The sequence below is a fragment of the Ovis canadensis genome, chromosome 9 (genome assembly GCF_042477335.2).
Source record: "Ovis canadensis isolate MfBH-ARS-UI-01 breed Bighorn chromosome 9, ARS-UI_OviCan_v2, whole genome shotgun sequence".
Taxonomy (NCBI): domain Eukaryota; kingdom Metazoa; phylum Chordata; class Mammalia; order Artiodactyla; family Bovidae; genus Ovis; species Ovis canadensis.
In genome coordinates this window covers 100,423,998-100,439,013 of record NC_091253.1, presented here as the reverse complement: position 1 = coordinate 100,439,013, position 15,016 = coordinate 100,423,998, and the positions used below count along the sequence as shown (strand labels likewise).

Sequence of the window (15,016 nt, the reverse complement as noted above, 5' to 3'; positions counted from 1 at the left end):
GGAGCTTACTCAAACTCATGTCCATCAAGTTGGTGATGCTATCCAACCATCTCATCTTCTGTCCTCCCCATCTCCTCCCGCCTTCAATCTTTCCCAGCATCAGAGTCTTTTCAGATAAGTCAGCTCTTCTCATCAGGTGGCCAAAGTATTGGAGTTTCAGCTTCAGCATCAGTCCTTCCAATGAACACTCAGGACTGATCTCCTTTGGGATGGACTGGTTGAGTCCAAGGGACTCTCAAGAGTCTTCTCCAACACCACAGTTCAAAAGCATCAATTCTTTGGTGCTCACCTTTCTTTATAGTCCAACTGTCACATCCATACATGACTGACTATCAGGGTTATAAAAAATATGCAGATGCAGAGCCGGGTGGTAGAATAGTAGATGCTGCTTAGTTTGGTTCCTGGTTTAACAACGTAACATACATGAGAATTTCAAAGCATGCAGCTGGGGACTTGGCGAGCAATCTCTAGAACTGAGTCTTAGCAGGCTTTTCCTACTTAGATATTTTATCAACTGTCGTCTTTTTCCTTTTGAGAACTCTTTGGTGACTTGTGTAAGACAGTACAGTTAACCTTCTTTTTAAAAGCTTATGCAGAGTCTGTTCAAACATTTTAAGAATTAGAACAAAATTAAAACTTGTGCACTTGAAAATATCATATACAGTAGCAGTTTTGGGGTACTGAAAGTACCGCAGACTTTTAAGGAGAGATTCCCTCAGGAAAAGGTCACTGATTGAAAACACTTGCATGCTTAGTGCTGCTTCTGGAGGGAGCAGTTTGTTTCCTTAAGGTAAGTAAGTTATTTTGTGGTGTTTAATTTCCTTATTAATTTAACATTTACAGATGCCTTGAAAGCACAAAAGCAGCCTCCTCCAAGAACTCTGACCTTTTTGCCCCCACCTTCAGTAATCTCTCTCTTTTCAGTCTCTTATAAGAGTTCACTTTCCAGAGCTGTTTCATTTTTTTCAGCCTCATTCTGGAAGGTGGTAGCCATGGTCTCGAAGTCTTGAATATGTTTACAATTTTTTTTTACTGGTCATCATTTTAAAATAAATAAATACATGGAAATGAAGATCTTTCTGCTTTTTCAGACCATTTTTGTACTCTCAATGAAACCATCAGTGGTAATTGAATTGCTCTTCAGTGCATCTGTATAGCTTGGGAACTTTTGACTGTCTACCACATGTATTTAAAGTCTTTTAAAATGATAGCCCATTTGAAAATATTTTGCCACAAATGTGTTTCATAAATGTATAATTAATGCCAAATTCCATCTGACTGTTCATTAGCCTTCTGAACCGTTTCCTAAAAAACAGGGAGAATGATACCTACTTTACAAAGCAGTTGTGAACATTAGATAATATCTGTGAAAGATTCTATTACACAGTTACCCCATTACTGGCTTATAAATGATTCTTCTTAACGGTGGGTTGAAATCAAACATTTTACATCTCAATTATCTTTAACAGTGTTTGAAATGAGTAATCTTATCAAGAGATAAAGCAAAATAACAGTATCGAGCACATGAAAATGAATTTGCTCAGGTTTTTAAAAAGTCCTCATTAAAATATTTTATAAGCCATCTTGTTGCATCACTTGAGGTGCTCCTACCTTATTTTCAGGATCCCATCACTTGTGCATGTTTGTGTGCATGTGTGGATACTAATTGATGTTTTGTAGTGTTTCTGTTGCACAGTTTTGATTTTTGCGTCTGGACCTCCTCGCTGTAATGTTAGTCTCAGAAGCACAGTAGCTAAGACATCGAGTGCACGTGTGTCAACAGTTGTGGTCCTGGAAGAGAGTGGAGTTTCTGCTTTGCAGATGGAGAGCCTGAAAGACAGAACGTTTCCATAGTTACTGTGTTTATGTCAGCCCGTTTGAATGCAGTGTCAGGCTCCATGAGGATAACATCCTTGAGCAAATGAGCTGCAACTAATCCTAACGCAAATAAAGCTAGCAGCCATCTCTCCATCCCCGAGTTAGCACCGGGTCTTACTGGAGTCATCTGCTAAAGTGAGGGGGCGGGGCCAGAATGTCCCTGAAGCCCTGTTAGCACTTACTTGTGATCTCTGTCAGCTCTCTGGGTTGTTTGACTTGTCTACCTCTTAAAGCATCACAGGCTCTTAGTTTGTTCCAACTATGGATATCACTTGTTTACTGGTGGTGACATTTTTTGCTAGGAGCCAGTGTGGAAAATCCCACCCGTGGCAAAGGTCATGAGGAAGAGGCCTGACAGGCAAAGGCGAGATCAGGACTCAAGGGACCCCCTGAACTTGCTCGAGCATCTACCCCCGAACCAGAATCTGTCTGTCTTATTATTTTATGTCTCTCACCAGCTCTTCTGACATTAGCAGGGGGCTGTCCCTGACCAAAAGAGTTAACTTAGGCCTCTAGCTGATAAATCTCCTGGGCATGAAAGGAGTGTTTTAAACCCCGTTAGCATTCTAGCTTACTTGGCGGCTTTATCCAGACTCTTGCAATATTATTGAGCCTATGCAATGCTTGCTGCCAAGTTCTCACATCCCTTATCCATTGTGTTCCTGGGAGTGCATATAGTCAGGATGTAGAAAAGCAGGTAATAGCCTTAGCATTAACAACATTAGATTTGAGTTAATAAGTTCTTTCTTTGTTATAACCCGCTGAATCTTTGCTCCATAAAAATGTAACAGCGTACTTTAAGGGTGACACAGGCTAAAAATTTTAAAAGAAACACTTTAAGGAAAAATCATTGTTCTGGTGTTCTGGCTGACCAACCTTTATCAAAAGGAGGTCATGGAATATCAGCAGGCCTCCGGAATAGAAGATGATGTACAAAAAAAGACTTTTACAGGAAGGAACCTGATATCGATAAAAGTTATTACTGATGGAGTGTTGAGTTGACTCTGCATTTTTCACCTTGCTGTATGTATAACTCAGGGTATAAAAGCCCCGAGAAAAATAAAGTACACAGGCCTTGCTCGAAGAAGCTTAGTCACCCCGTGTCTCTTTCTTTATCTCTTTATCTATCTTTCTTCATTCACTGACGTCGTCCATCCTGAGGATATCCCTGGACTCTGCTGAGGCAGGACCCCAGCAATTTTTAGAAAAAGATCTCATATTTGGAGGGGAGATCTGTGTCAAAGGGTTCTGTCTGTCCTGAAAACTCAGGCATCTAGTAGATGCTTCCTTTATGGCTTATGCTCACCTTTTATGGTCAGGTGTTATAATAGTAAATGTAAACTTTCAGAGTAAATTTGCTACGTTTGACACATGGGCATTTATTCAGTGCTATAGGGCAGCATGGGATGAAGCCGTGCCCGTTTTGTTCTCTCTGTCCCTCGTCAACACCCCAGCAATCTGCAGGGCCTCAGGGAAATGCCCAGTAATGCCAGTGGCTCTCACTTTGAATTCAGGACCACTGAGCCCAACGGGGCCTTAGTGGGGCCCAGCATTGCTGCTCCAAGGCTTGCTTACCTCGGGCTCTCCTAGACAAGGATCACACTTTCTCCTCTCTCAGCCACTTCTCTCCTTTCTCTCCTGGAGGAAAAGCACCCAGAAGGAGGTGCCTAACCTCTCACCTTATCTACTGTCGTACAACCTCTCACCGTATCTACTATCGTATAACTATCTATTGCCGTATAACCTCTCACCGTATCTACCGTCGTCATCGTATCTACCATCGTGTAACTTCTCACTGTATCTACTGTCATGTAACCTCTCATCTACCGTCGTGTAACCTCTCATCTACCGTCGTATAACCTCTCACCGTATCTACTGTCGTCATCGTATCTACTGTCATGTAACCTCTCATCTAACGTCGTGTAACCTCTCACAGTATCTACCATCGTGTAATCTCTCACCGTGTCTACTGCCGTGTAACCTCTCACCTCATCTACCGTCATTTCTCACCGTATCTACTGCCGTGTAACCTCTCACCGCACCTAACGTCATGTGACCTCTCGCCATATCTACCGTCCTGTAACCTCTCACCACATCTACTGCCGTATAACCTCTCACTGTATCTACCGTCTTGCATGTGTGCGCTCCTGCGGAGCTCCGGTTGGTAACGTGCCCTCTTACTGTCTAGGGCTGATCGCCCCTGCTCGTCTGGTCACGTCCCCCGCTGCCCACCTTCCGCTCTCTGGTGGCTGTCCCTTCTCTTTCCTGCATCATGAATTATCCCCCTACCCCCATGACCAGGTCATTCCTCTCAGCATCCTCACGTGTGGAAATCATTCCCTTTAAAAGGAAAGAGAGATGAAGGAAAGTGGAAACTTCCTGGGGAGGCCCCATAGTTTCCTGCAGCCACTGTCCCACTTCTCTGTTCCTCTTCCCAGTAAATATCCTCAGAAGAGCTGTCCACTCCAACTTTCCGTTCAGTTCAGTTCAGTTCAGTTCAGTCACTCAGTCGGGCCCAACTCTTTGCGACCCCATGAATCACAGCACGCCAGGCCTCCCTGTCCATCACCAGCTCCTAGAGTTCACTCAGACTCACATCCATCGAGTCAGTGATGCCAGCCAGCCATCTCATCCTCTGTCATCCCCTCTCCTCCTGCCCCCAATCCCTCCCAGCATCAGAGTCTTCCAATGAGTCAACTCTTCCCATGAGGTGGCCAAAGTACTGGAGTTTCAGCTTCAGCATGTGACTGGTGATAGAAGCAAGGTCCAATGCTGTAAAGAGCAATATTGCATGGGAACCTGGAATGTCAGGTCCATGAATCAAGGCAAATTGGAAGTGGTCAAACAGGAGATGGCAACAGTGAACGTTGACATTCTGGGAATCAGCGATCTAAAATGGATTGGAATGGGTGACTTTAACTCAGATGACCATTATATCTACTACTGCAGGCAGGAATCCCTTAGAAGAAATGGAGTAGCCATCATGGTCAACAAGAGAGTCTGAAATGTAGTACTTGGATGCAATCTCAAAAACGACAGAATGATCTCTCTTCGTTTCCAAGGCAAACCACGCAATATCACAGTAATCCAAGTCTATGCCCCAATCAGTAACACTGAAGAAGCTGAAGTTGAACAATTCTATGAAGACCTACAAGACCTTTTTAGAACTAACTTTCCTTTACTCTGTCTTAATCTCTCCAAGGAGGCTTTCGAGTCTGTTGCTGTCAAAACTGGCTGCAAGGTCACCTTGATGTCTCCATAGTCAAACCCACGGATGCAGTCTTGGTGAACTGGCTCCCCCTGCCAGCAGCCCTTGACACACTTGCTGTTTCTTGGCTCTTGACTTTCAAGATCCCACTCTCCCTACTTTGCTTACTTCAGTGGCAGCCTGCTCCTCATTCCCTGGATCTTAAACTGCCAAACCCAAGGGTTGGCCCTTAGACGTCTTCTGCGTCTGTGCTCACCTCCTAGGCGAATCCAGCTGGTGCCATGCTGTGTCATAATGTGTCCTAATGGCTTACTTACTGATGACTCCTGATACTGTACCTCCACTGGGACTTCTCCCTTAACCCACACACTTCTCATGTCCAGTGGTCTTGATTTCTCCCCTGGGGTGTCCAAACGGCCAGAGCAGAGTTCCTGATTTCTAGCGCTCTGAATCTGCCCCTCCTGCAGCTTTCCTGTCTCCAGCTGCCCGCGTCAAAAAGGGAAGAGTCATTGTCAATTGCTGTCTCAGTATCGCCCGCTTGCCGTACCTTCAAAACAGGTCCTGGATGCCACCATTTCTCAGTCTCCACGGCTGCCTCTTGAACGGATTGTCCCCGCTGCCTCCTCAGTGGTTTCCTTGCTTCCACCCAGAGCAGCCCCAGGGAACCTTTTAAAACCTTGAGCCAAGTTCCCGAGCGCTCAGAGCTTTCCAGTGGCTTTCTGTCTCGGAGGGGGGGGAAGCCGGTCTTCACAACGGCTGCCGCCTTTTCTTCTTGCCATCTCTGTCTCTTTCTCCCGCCTCCTCCCTCCCTGCCTCCCGCTCCCCCCCACTATTCCTCCTGTGCTCCCCCGCATCTCTTCCAGGTGTTCCCGGGGTCACTGTCTTCAGTTCAGACTCACTTTATCAGGGAGCCCTTCTCTGAAAAGTTTGTCAAATACAGTACCGGCCTAAATGCGTTCCTCCTAAGAGAACACCTACGTTAATACACTAGTCACTGCCTCCCTCTTTTGAGGACGGGGCATTGTTCTGTCACCACTGTATCCTCAAGACCCAGAACAAGCCTGGCACCCCGTGGGAGCTGAAGAAATGAATGAAGTTGGAGATGACTCATGGTATGGGTTTATGAATACAGAGGTCTTGGATTACTTAATAAAATCAAGAATTTAATGCAGCTTTTTAAAACCCTATGTGAAAAATATGATAGGTCCATATCCATGCCAACTCTAACCCTTGATCCCTTGTTTCAACCTGTATTTGATGATGAGGCTGTTAGCAACATTTAAGTATAAATTACCTAGAGGACAGTATGCTAAGATTATCCTGCATAGCCCCCACAATTCAGCATGTTATTATCCCATTTTATGAAAAGGAAATGAGGTTTAAAGAGCCTGAAGCCAGTTGAAGACAGGAAGTGGCAGGGCTGGGCTGCATCTGGAGCTGGTGTGCCCAGCTCCAGAACCAGACTTCAGGTGATGCAGCTGCTAAAATAAAAGCCTCCTGGAGATCCTCTTTAAGTTTGGTCATTTGTATGTTTATATGCTTTAATAGCTTTTTAAGAAATGATACTTCGTTTTGGGAATCAGGGATTTGATTTTGTAATTGTTCAGTCACTCAGTCGTGTCTGACTCCTTGTGACCCCATGGACTGCAGCACGCCAGGCTTCCTTGTCCATTACCAACTCCCAGAGTTGTTAATTGTTAAGCAGTGATAAATAATAATGGAGAAGGAAATGGCAACCCACTCCAGTCTTCTTGCCTAGGAAATCCCATGGACAGAGGAGCCTTGCAGGGTACAGTCCATGGGGTCACAAAGAGTTGGACATGACTTAGTGCCTGAACAACAACAAATAAACTGTAAATGAGATAACTTTTTACAAATTTTGAACTAAACTTGAGATCTCATGGCTCTTTGCCTAGTGACCTAGAATAGCTCTGTGACCTGGTTCATGCCTGGTGAGCTGTTGCTAAGGTTGTAATGGCTTTGGTGTGTGAGTCCATAGCTACGGATGACGCAGAACTGGGAGTGCTCTGGCTACTTCTCAAGAGGGAAATGAGACATGAATTCACAACTTAAGATTCTTATAGTTAGCTTTGCGGCAGACTATTACTCTTGAGAAAGACAGCCTCGCACTCAGAACAGAAACTCTGCTGGTAGATGAGACAGGGAGGGAACCGCCGAGTACAGTGAAGAGGGTATAGGTGAAACTGGGGCGAGCCCTCTTCGTTTTCTCGTCTTCTAGAAGAGATGAGCCACGTAGTCAGAGCTGGGGATTCAAACAGCCTCATGCTCTGCTTCTTCCTTCTTTCCCTCTGCCACATCCAGTCACCCTTCTGGTCTGCTCTCTGAGGCACGAATCCCCTGCTGAAGACCTCAAAGGTTGGCAGCAGGCACTTGGTGTTTCTGGTGATACAACCACCAGATCTCACTTAGAGGTTCCAGATGCCTGCAGAGTGAGCCGTTGTTGGTCACACTTGCTCCCTGTGGAAGGAAACAAAATGCTGCCCTGGTTTTTGTAGGAGGAACTTTATAGAATGAAGCAGTTAGTGACGCCCTGGGGTAGCCAGTAACTAATCATCTGAGACTAAATTCTGTAGATAATGTACTGAATATTGTCAGTAAGGATATACATGTATTTTTTTGTTACTACCGTGAATCTTAAATGTGACTCCGCATTCAAAATAGTCTACTGAATCTACTCTGAAAAAAGAGCCTTCAGGTAACCTCTTCTCTGAGGTTCTGTTTATACTGCTGGGGAAGAAATGTCAGAAATGTGAGTGAGAACTAATTAGAGGCACTATAACAGCATTCCTCAATTCATTCGTGACATGGTAGCATGAAATATTTTTGTTGGTCTTACCTAATGTAAGTGACACTACAAAGCTTTTGTATTTGCTAGTACCACAACCTTATGCAATAGGTTTTTATTTCTTGTCAATTTTATGCTTTGTTTTGGGATGGCATGATTCATTCCTCTATTTTTATTGAATTTAGAAAATGCAGATTGTGTATTTCAAGGTATTATACAATGTGTGTATAATTTAGAATTTTCTCCCAAGTATCTTGACTTCATTATTTAAAAATCGCTGAGATATAATTTTTCAGTTTCAAAAGAAAAAAAAGGTAACTTAGCTGTCTTTAAACAAGACTGTGTTTATGAACAGAGAAATAAGATAGGAAGTGACAGGGGCAGACAATTAGCAGCGCCTCTTAAGGATTAGCCCATAAGGTGATATGAAGTATTCTCATTGTGTTCTTTTATTTTTGTGGGCTTTGTGTCATGACCTTTTCATTTTTTTCCTCCGTTCCAACATCTGCTGACTTTTAAATTGAATCATTTCTTTGGTATTTTCAGTGTTTGAGGGTTGCTTTGCACATACCCTGCTATTGTTCCCAAGCAACTGACCGGGTCAAATTTAAGACTGGGCTCTCATGCTGTGACCTTAATAACTAAAGCCTTTTTGGCCTTAAAATATGAATGGTAATTTATTTCTTTGTTCACCTCCCCACCCCCTTTTTTTAAACAGGCTGCAGATACTTTGGCTGTGAGGCAAAAAAGAAGAATTTATGATATCACCAATGTCTTGGAAGGAATTGACTTAATTGAAAAAAAGTCAAAAAACAGTATACAATGGAAGTAAGTTACAGACTGCTCTAGTCTACCTTTTTCTTCTCAGTGCTCTGTGAACGCTGACCTTTCTGCTGTGTATGTCTCCTGAGTCCTCTGTCCCAGCCGTCTACACCGGTCACACGGCCCCTCGCGTGTCCCTGGCACGCCTCTGGGCTTCTGTCGTCCTCCTGTGTGACACGGGATGGCCCGTGGCTCACTCCGCTGTTTAATTCGCACTCTCAAAGTTCAAGTCTTCCTCCAGCTGCTCACTTGGTACACACTGCATCCTGCTCTGTATCATTGATCCTTCTTTACCTGGTTGTTCTATGTACTCACCTAATATAAACTCCTTGAAAACAGGAACTAAGTCTCATACATACAAGAATATGTACTTTGTAAATAATGATTAGTTGAAATGCATGTTGTCATTTGTTAACTGTTGTATGTTTGACTGTAACAAACATGTTCTTTTCCACAAATTTGCCCCCCTTATCCTTCACGTTTCAGTTTATTTTAGCCAAAAATCCCAACAAAATACTAAAAGATGATAATCTGTTTTACCCGCATCTCAGTCCATGTAATGAGACTACCAGTGTGTCCACTCGACTCCAGCATCCTGTGGTGCCTCAGTCACCAGTCGCCCTTCTAGATGACAAAGAGCACACTAGGACAGATTGAGAATTTTGTAATTTGGGTGTTTAAGTTTTCTAAAGATTTTAATGGTTAATGGTTTTAGAAGAGTGTAAAGATTTTTGTTTTAAATATATGCAGTGAGTTTTACAATTTTTACTATAAAAATTAAGTGATGTTAACCTGGGTCTAATACTGGGGATATTAATTTTCATGTGTTTTTAAGAGGTGTAGGTGCTGGCTGTAACACTAAAGAAGTCATAGATAGATTAAGATATCTCAAAGCCGAAATTGAAGATCTAGAACTGAAGGAGAGAGAACTTGATCAGCAGAAGTTGTGGCTGCAGCAAAGCATCAAAAATGTGATGGACGACTCCATTAATAATAGATATCCTTTTAAATAGAAGTCCTTTTACATCTTTAAATACATAGATATATGTATTTATATATTCTTTCAGTCTGAACATCAGTTACTTTATTCTAGTGTTTTCAGAGACTTCAGTTCTGCAAGGGATAATAACATTTTAATTTTGTAACATTCTTCTAATAATTTATATGAATATTTTTAAATTTTTACTTTTGTAAGTCATATAGTACATCTCTTAGCAAGCTGATGTGTCTGTTGCAAGTTCCCCTATCTTTGGTCTACCCATTGGCAGGATACAGTACGCTAGCTAGTGTGTGCTTACAGGGAGTCTGCGAATTTGGAGGTCGTTGTTAAATCATTGTTCTGAAGCTAAATCATTCAGTGTTTCAAAGTGGTTAAAAGTTCAGCAACTCTTCAAAGTTTTTTAAAAAATTAATTTTGGTTTGAAAATGAAATATCACACAGGCCTGCAATCAGTCCAGGATACATTCTGCCTCATATTAACCCAAAGATAGTACTTTAGTAGAGCGTAGGGTCCCAAAGCTGGTATATCTACCATATTTGGGGAAAAACATTAGTGATGTACTCCATGTGTCCCTTATGACCACTGAGTTCTTTCAGATATGTGACTGTTGATTTGTGACTTACCCGTACTCATATGGAACATTTTAACTACATTTATCTTGTACCACCTCTCATGAACTTTTGACTGTGTATATAATTTATTTTTCACGTTGTCTTGTCTTTGGTGAAAAAGTCCATGATGTCATTTGTTATTTCCTTTCTAGAATCAGAACTCCTTAACAGTTTGATAATAATGGGGGTTTTCAGCTGTGCCTTGTGGAGCCCCGAAATTCCAAAAAGCACTGAACTAGTTGATCACGCACTTTGCTGCACTGCTTGCCAAGATCGTGGGCACTCCCAGTTCCCCAGACCATGACCCAAGGAGAGTCTCGATGCAGCGACTTCTGTAGTTGACTCTTCACTCCCACCGACAGCATCTTTCCCCCCATCAGTGTACTTCCCCCAGAAGCTCCTGTCTCCATGGAATGTGTTTCCTTTCCTCTCCCAAGAGTCCTCAGATGACACAGAAATCCAAAGTGGCTTCTTCTTAGAGCAAAGGATGAATACTTCTCTTACGGATCTTTGCCTTTTCAGACAAAAGACTTGTGTTCTTTTTGATCTGACCATGTGTGACAGTCCCTTCATGCATTTGGTCACTTTGGCCTTCAGATTTATTATCTTAATTTATATATCCAGGCCTTGATATAAATGTTGTTCCTTAACTCTCTGACAGTACATTTTCCTATGTAACTCATGAAGACATCTGTAATTGTTTTAATGGTAAGTACTGTTAGTAAATTTTTTATGTTCTTCCTTTGATCAACGTATTTAGTGTAATGTGATTTAAAATGCCCCATGCAGTCACCTCAGGTCGTTATTTTCTGGATTTGTGGACATTTTTTGGTCTCCCTCTATGTGCTATGGGTTGATAGGCTGCTCTCATTTCTGTTCTCATGACAATAACTGCTTTTCCCAGCTTTCACTTCATTTCCTGCCTTGGTAGGTATAAACTCTGTGTGGGAGAGGCAGCTAAAACAGAGAGGGAATAAATAACAGTCTCAGAGTCATAGAATCACAGAGTCAATGACTAAACTTGAACTAGAACATGGTTCTCATTGGTACTGTTTATAAAAATATATGTAGCAGGTGAGCTGGTAAAAAATGCACAAAAAATGCTCAAAGAAAGCATGAGGACACAGTAAGGTTTATCCATTTATAATCTGGAAAATTATTCCTCACCGTATTCCATCCCCGGCTTCCATGTTTTCCCCTTAAGATGATATGCTCAGTTGCGTCCAACTCTTTGCAGCCCCGTGGACTGTAGCCCACCAGGCTCCTCTGTCCATGGAAATTTTCAGGCAGGAATACTGGAGTGGGTCGCCACTTCCTACTCCAGGGGATCTTCCTGACCCAGGCATCGAATCTGCATCTCTTGCATTGGCAGGCAGGATCTTTGCCACTATGAATAACTAAAATGGGGATGGGGGCTAAATTCCCATAATATATATAACACAAGTAAAATATGCACGGGCTATTAAAAGGACAGTCTGGTGTCATGCACACACCAAAAAAAAATCTGCCAAACCCTTTGCCAAGTAGAAGCTGACTCTAAGACCATGCTGGTTTTACATGCGGCCTTATTGCTCTACTTTGTCACCGTATTTCCCAAGCTTTCAAAGAAAGTTTGGGAACATACTCTTAATGTTCAGCCCAGCAGATACTGCTGTAGAATCTGGCTTCAAAAGGTCATGTAAGCTTAAGATTTCACTGTATCATACCTATTTAAGTAGTATAAATACTTAACTACACAGTGTTATCTAACTAAGGCTAAAAGAAGTTTTGAGAGTCTCAGACATGACATGAGCCTGAGTGAAAGCAAATTAACTTGAGCAGAATTTGTTAATGAGAATAGAGTGAATACATTTACCCTGTTGTAAGACCTACTAACACGTGTGTGTTTAGTCGCTCACTCATGTCTGACTCTTTGTGGCCCCTATGGACTGTAGCCCACCAGGCTCCTCTGTGCGTGTAATTCTCCAGGCAAGAACACTGGAGTGGACTGCCTTTCCCTTTTTTAAGGGGTCTTCTTGACCCAAGAGTGAAAACCAGGTCTTCTGCATTGCAGGCAGATTCTTGACCATCTAAGCCACCAGGAAAGCCCTTGAGGACTAAATGACATTATAAATATCTGTATTTCTATATATAAAACTGACAGATATATTACCTCATTTAATCCTCAAAAACCCTGTGCGGTAAGTTATGTCACCTCCATTTTACAGAATAAGAACCAGAGCCTGAGGTCACCAAGTCCGAGCATTCTGATTCCACAGCCCACTCTCTTGGCCGAGGTATTGCAAGATCAATAGTGTTCCTAAAATGTAAAAATCTTTATTAATTTTTTTTGACCAGGTGATACACTTTTGGCCATTCAAGCACCTTCTGGTACACAACTGGAGGTACCTATTCCAGAAATGGTACGTATGTAGGATAGCTTTTGTTAAAATGGATCTGCTGTGTCATGAGGGACAAACGTTTTCTGGAGCTGAACGTGAGCTAATTGTAAACACTTAACAAGTTACTGCTTTTAAGTTGTCTGTAAGTATTTATATCTGAATTTAGATGTCTTCAGTACTTTTGCAAAATTATGGATATGACTGATCATTTAACATTAGTTTTTAAAAAATCTTATTTGAGCTAGAAGACATCAAGGAATGAGTGATGATACAGTTAATAACCTTAAAAAATGACCAACCTATAGCCAATATAACAGTCCTGAGGAAAAAGTTCACTTTAAATATCAACAATAATATACTGCTTTAAATTAGGTCTTTTAAAAAACATTTTCTGGCTTATTGAGTCAAAGATATCTGTTGACTCTATACTAATATAAACTTCATGACTTTCATTTTCAAATTTCCTAAAACAGATTTGAAAACTAACAATTTAAAAAGGTAGAAAAATATTACTGTTATTTCCTATTACCTCCTTTGCTTCTCCCAGCTATCCTAGAAGTTTGTATTTAGGCATTTATAGTTTCTGAAGCCTCAGGATACAAATTACTTTTGAAATGGAGGGGATTTACATTTATATCTCTGTAGGAAAAATCAGTTGTCTTTGTGCTCTGCTGAATGGAAACAAACCTTGCCTTGTGCCGTTTAAGACCACATGTTGAGATGATCACCGTAAGCATGACTGCTGCCGCCAAAGGACATGACATTCCACAGCTGAGGGGAATGCTCTGAGCACTGCTGAGCACGGAGTATATCATTACAGCAAAAATAGATGCCTTCCAGCATTCTACAGCTGGGAGTTTTTGATGACCACTATTTGAGAAAAGCTTACTTTCTAGGGTCAAGGGCTTCGTAGTCCTCAATATCCCATTCTACTCCTGGTTGCTGCACTATTTTGACTTAATGACTTTGTTGTAGTCAGTCAGTCCCTATAGCTTTGCCTCTTTTTTTTTTTTTAAATGAAAATATGATAACACATTTATAGTAGACTTGGAAAAAATAGAACAAGGTTACAGGGTTCCACCATGTATGGATGTTCCATTACAGTTATTTTTTTAAGTAGAGTTCCATTATGTATGTTCCATTAGTTATTTTAAGTAAATAAAGATTTTTAGTTGGAGTTTCAACATGAAACTCTCAAGAACAGAATGCATACACAGAGAAGTAGGATACAGTAGTTGCCGGTCTCATTTTTAATGTTTCACGTTGGTTAGAGATGTTGACCTTTGTTCATTTGTTTATGCCCAATAACTTCATAGGGTCAGAATGGACAAAAGAAATACCAGATCAATCTAAAGAGTCATTCAGGACCTATCCACGTGCTGCTTATAAATAAAGAGTCCAGCTCATCTAAGCCTGTGGTTTTCCCAGTGCCCCCACCAGACGACCTCACGCAGCCTCCCTCTCAGCCCCCCACCCCAGTGCCTCCACACAAGTCCAGCACGGCCGTTCAGAGCTTGCCTGAGCCAACTGTCTCTGAACGAAGCCAGACTCTTCAGCATACGCCGGCCACAGACTTGTCTTCAGGTGAGTTCAGAGCCATTGTTTTCAGAAGCAGAGGAGAAAATAAGAAGACTGCATTGGACAAGTTAGAAAGCATTTCTGAATCTCTTAGTTGTGATGTTATTCTTATCTAGTATAGGAGGCAAAATAGTAAACCTAATCAACAAGTAATAATTTTGTGTCTATGTGCCCAACGCTGGAATATGTATTATGAGGAAAATTTAAAAACAGATCCTGTCTTTAATTACATTTTGTTGTTTAGTCGCTGAGTCGTGTCTAACTCTTTTGCGACCCCATGGACTGTAGCCGCCAGGCTCGTCTGTCCATGGGATTTTCCAGGCAAGAGTACCAGAGTGGGTTGCCAATTCCCTCTCCATTTAATTGTATTACTACTACTTGTTTCATAGACTGTGTAAATATCTATGTATTTACAGTTTTCCTTAGGATTCCATTTTGGAATTAAACCATATATTTTTTTTTTTTTTTTGCTGTTAAAATATATAAAAAGAAATGTAAAAAAACTCTATCACATTTCTTTTTCCAGCAGGATCTATTAGTGGAGATATCATTGATGAGTTAATGTCTTCTGATGGTAAGTAGTTAAAATAACTAACCTTATATATTAATAATGCTTTTCTAGAATTTATGAGTGGCATTATGATTTGAAAGACTTGGCTTGATGTTTTTGACGGTATTTATCGTAGACATCATTACCTGTATGCAGAAACCACCTTTAACACTGCATTTGT

General features: G+C 41.6%; 1 protein-coding gene across 2 annotated transcripts in view; it reads left to right on the top strand.

The window, feature by feature from the left end:
- E2F5 (E2F transcription factor 5) overlaps nt 1–15,016 on the top strand; it is a 33,369-nt gene that overhangs the window by 17,570 nt on the left and 783 nt on the right. The window contains exons 2-7 of one of the 2 annotated variants that reach the window (XM_069600691.1): nt 8,611–8,720; nt 9,550–9,711; nt 10,991–11,034; nt 12,664–12,728; nt 14,024–14,291; nt 14,812–14,859. In XM_069600691.1, the coding sequence (XP_069456792.1) occupies nt 8,611–8,720; nt 9,550–9,711; nt 10,991–11,034; nt 12,664–12,728; nt 14,024–14,291; nt 14,812–14,859 (697 nt within the window). The remainder of the gene's footprint in view (nt 1–8,610; nt 8,721–9,549; nt 9,712–10,990; nt 11,035–12,663; nt 12,729–14,023; nt 14,292–14,811; nt 14,860–15,016) is intronic. The other variant, XM_069600692.1, reaches the window with a different exon arrangement.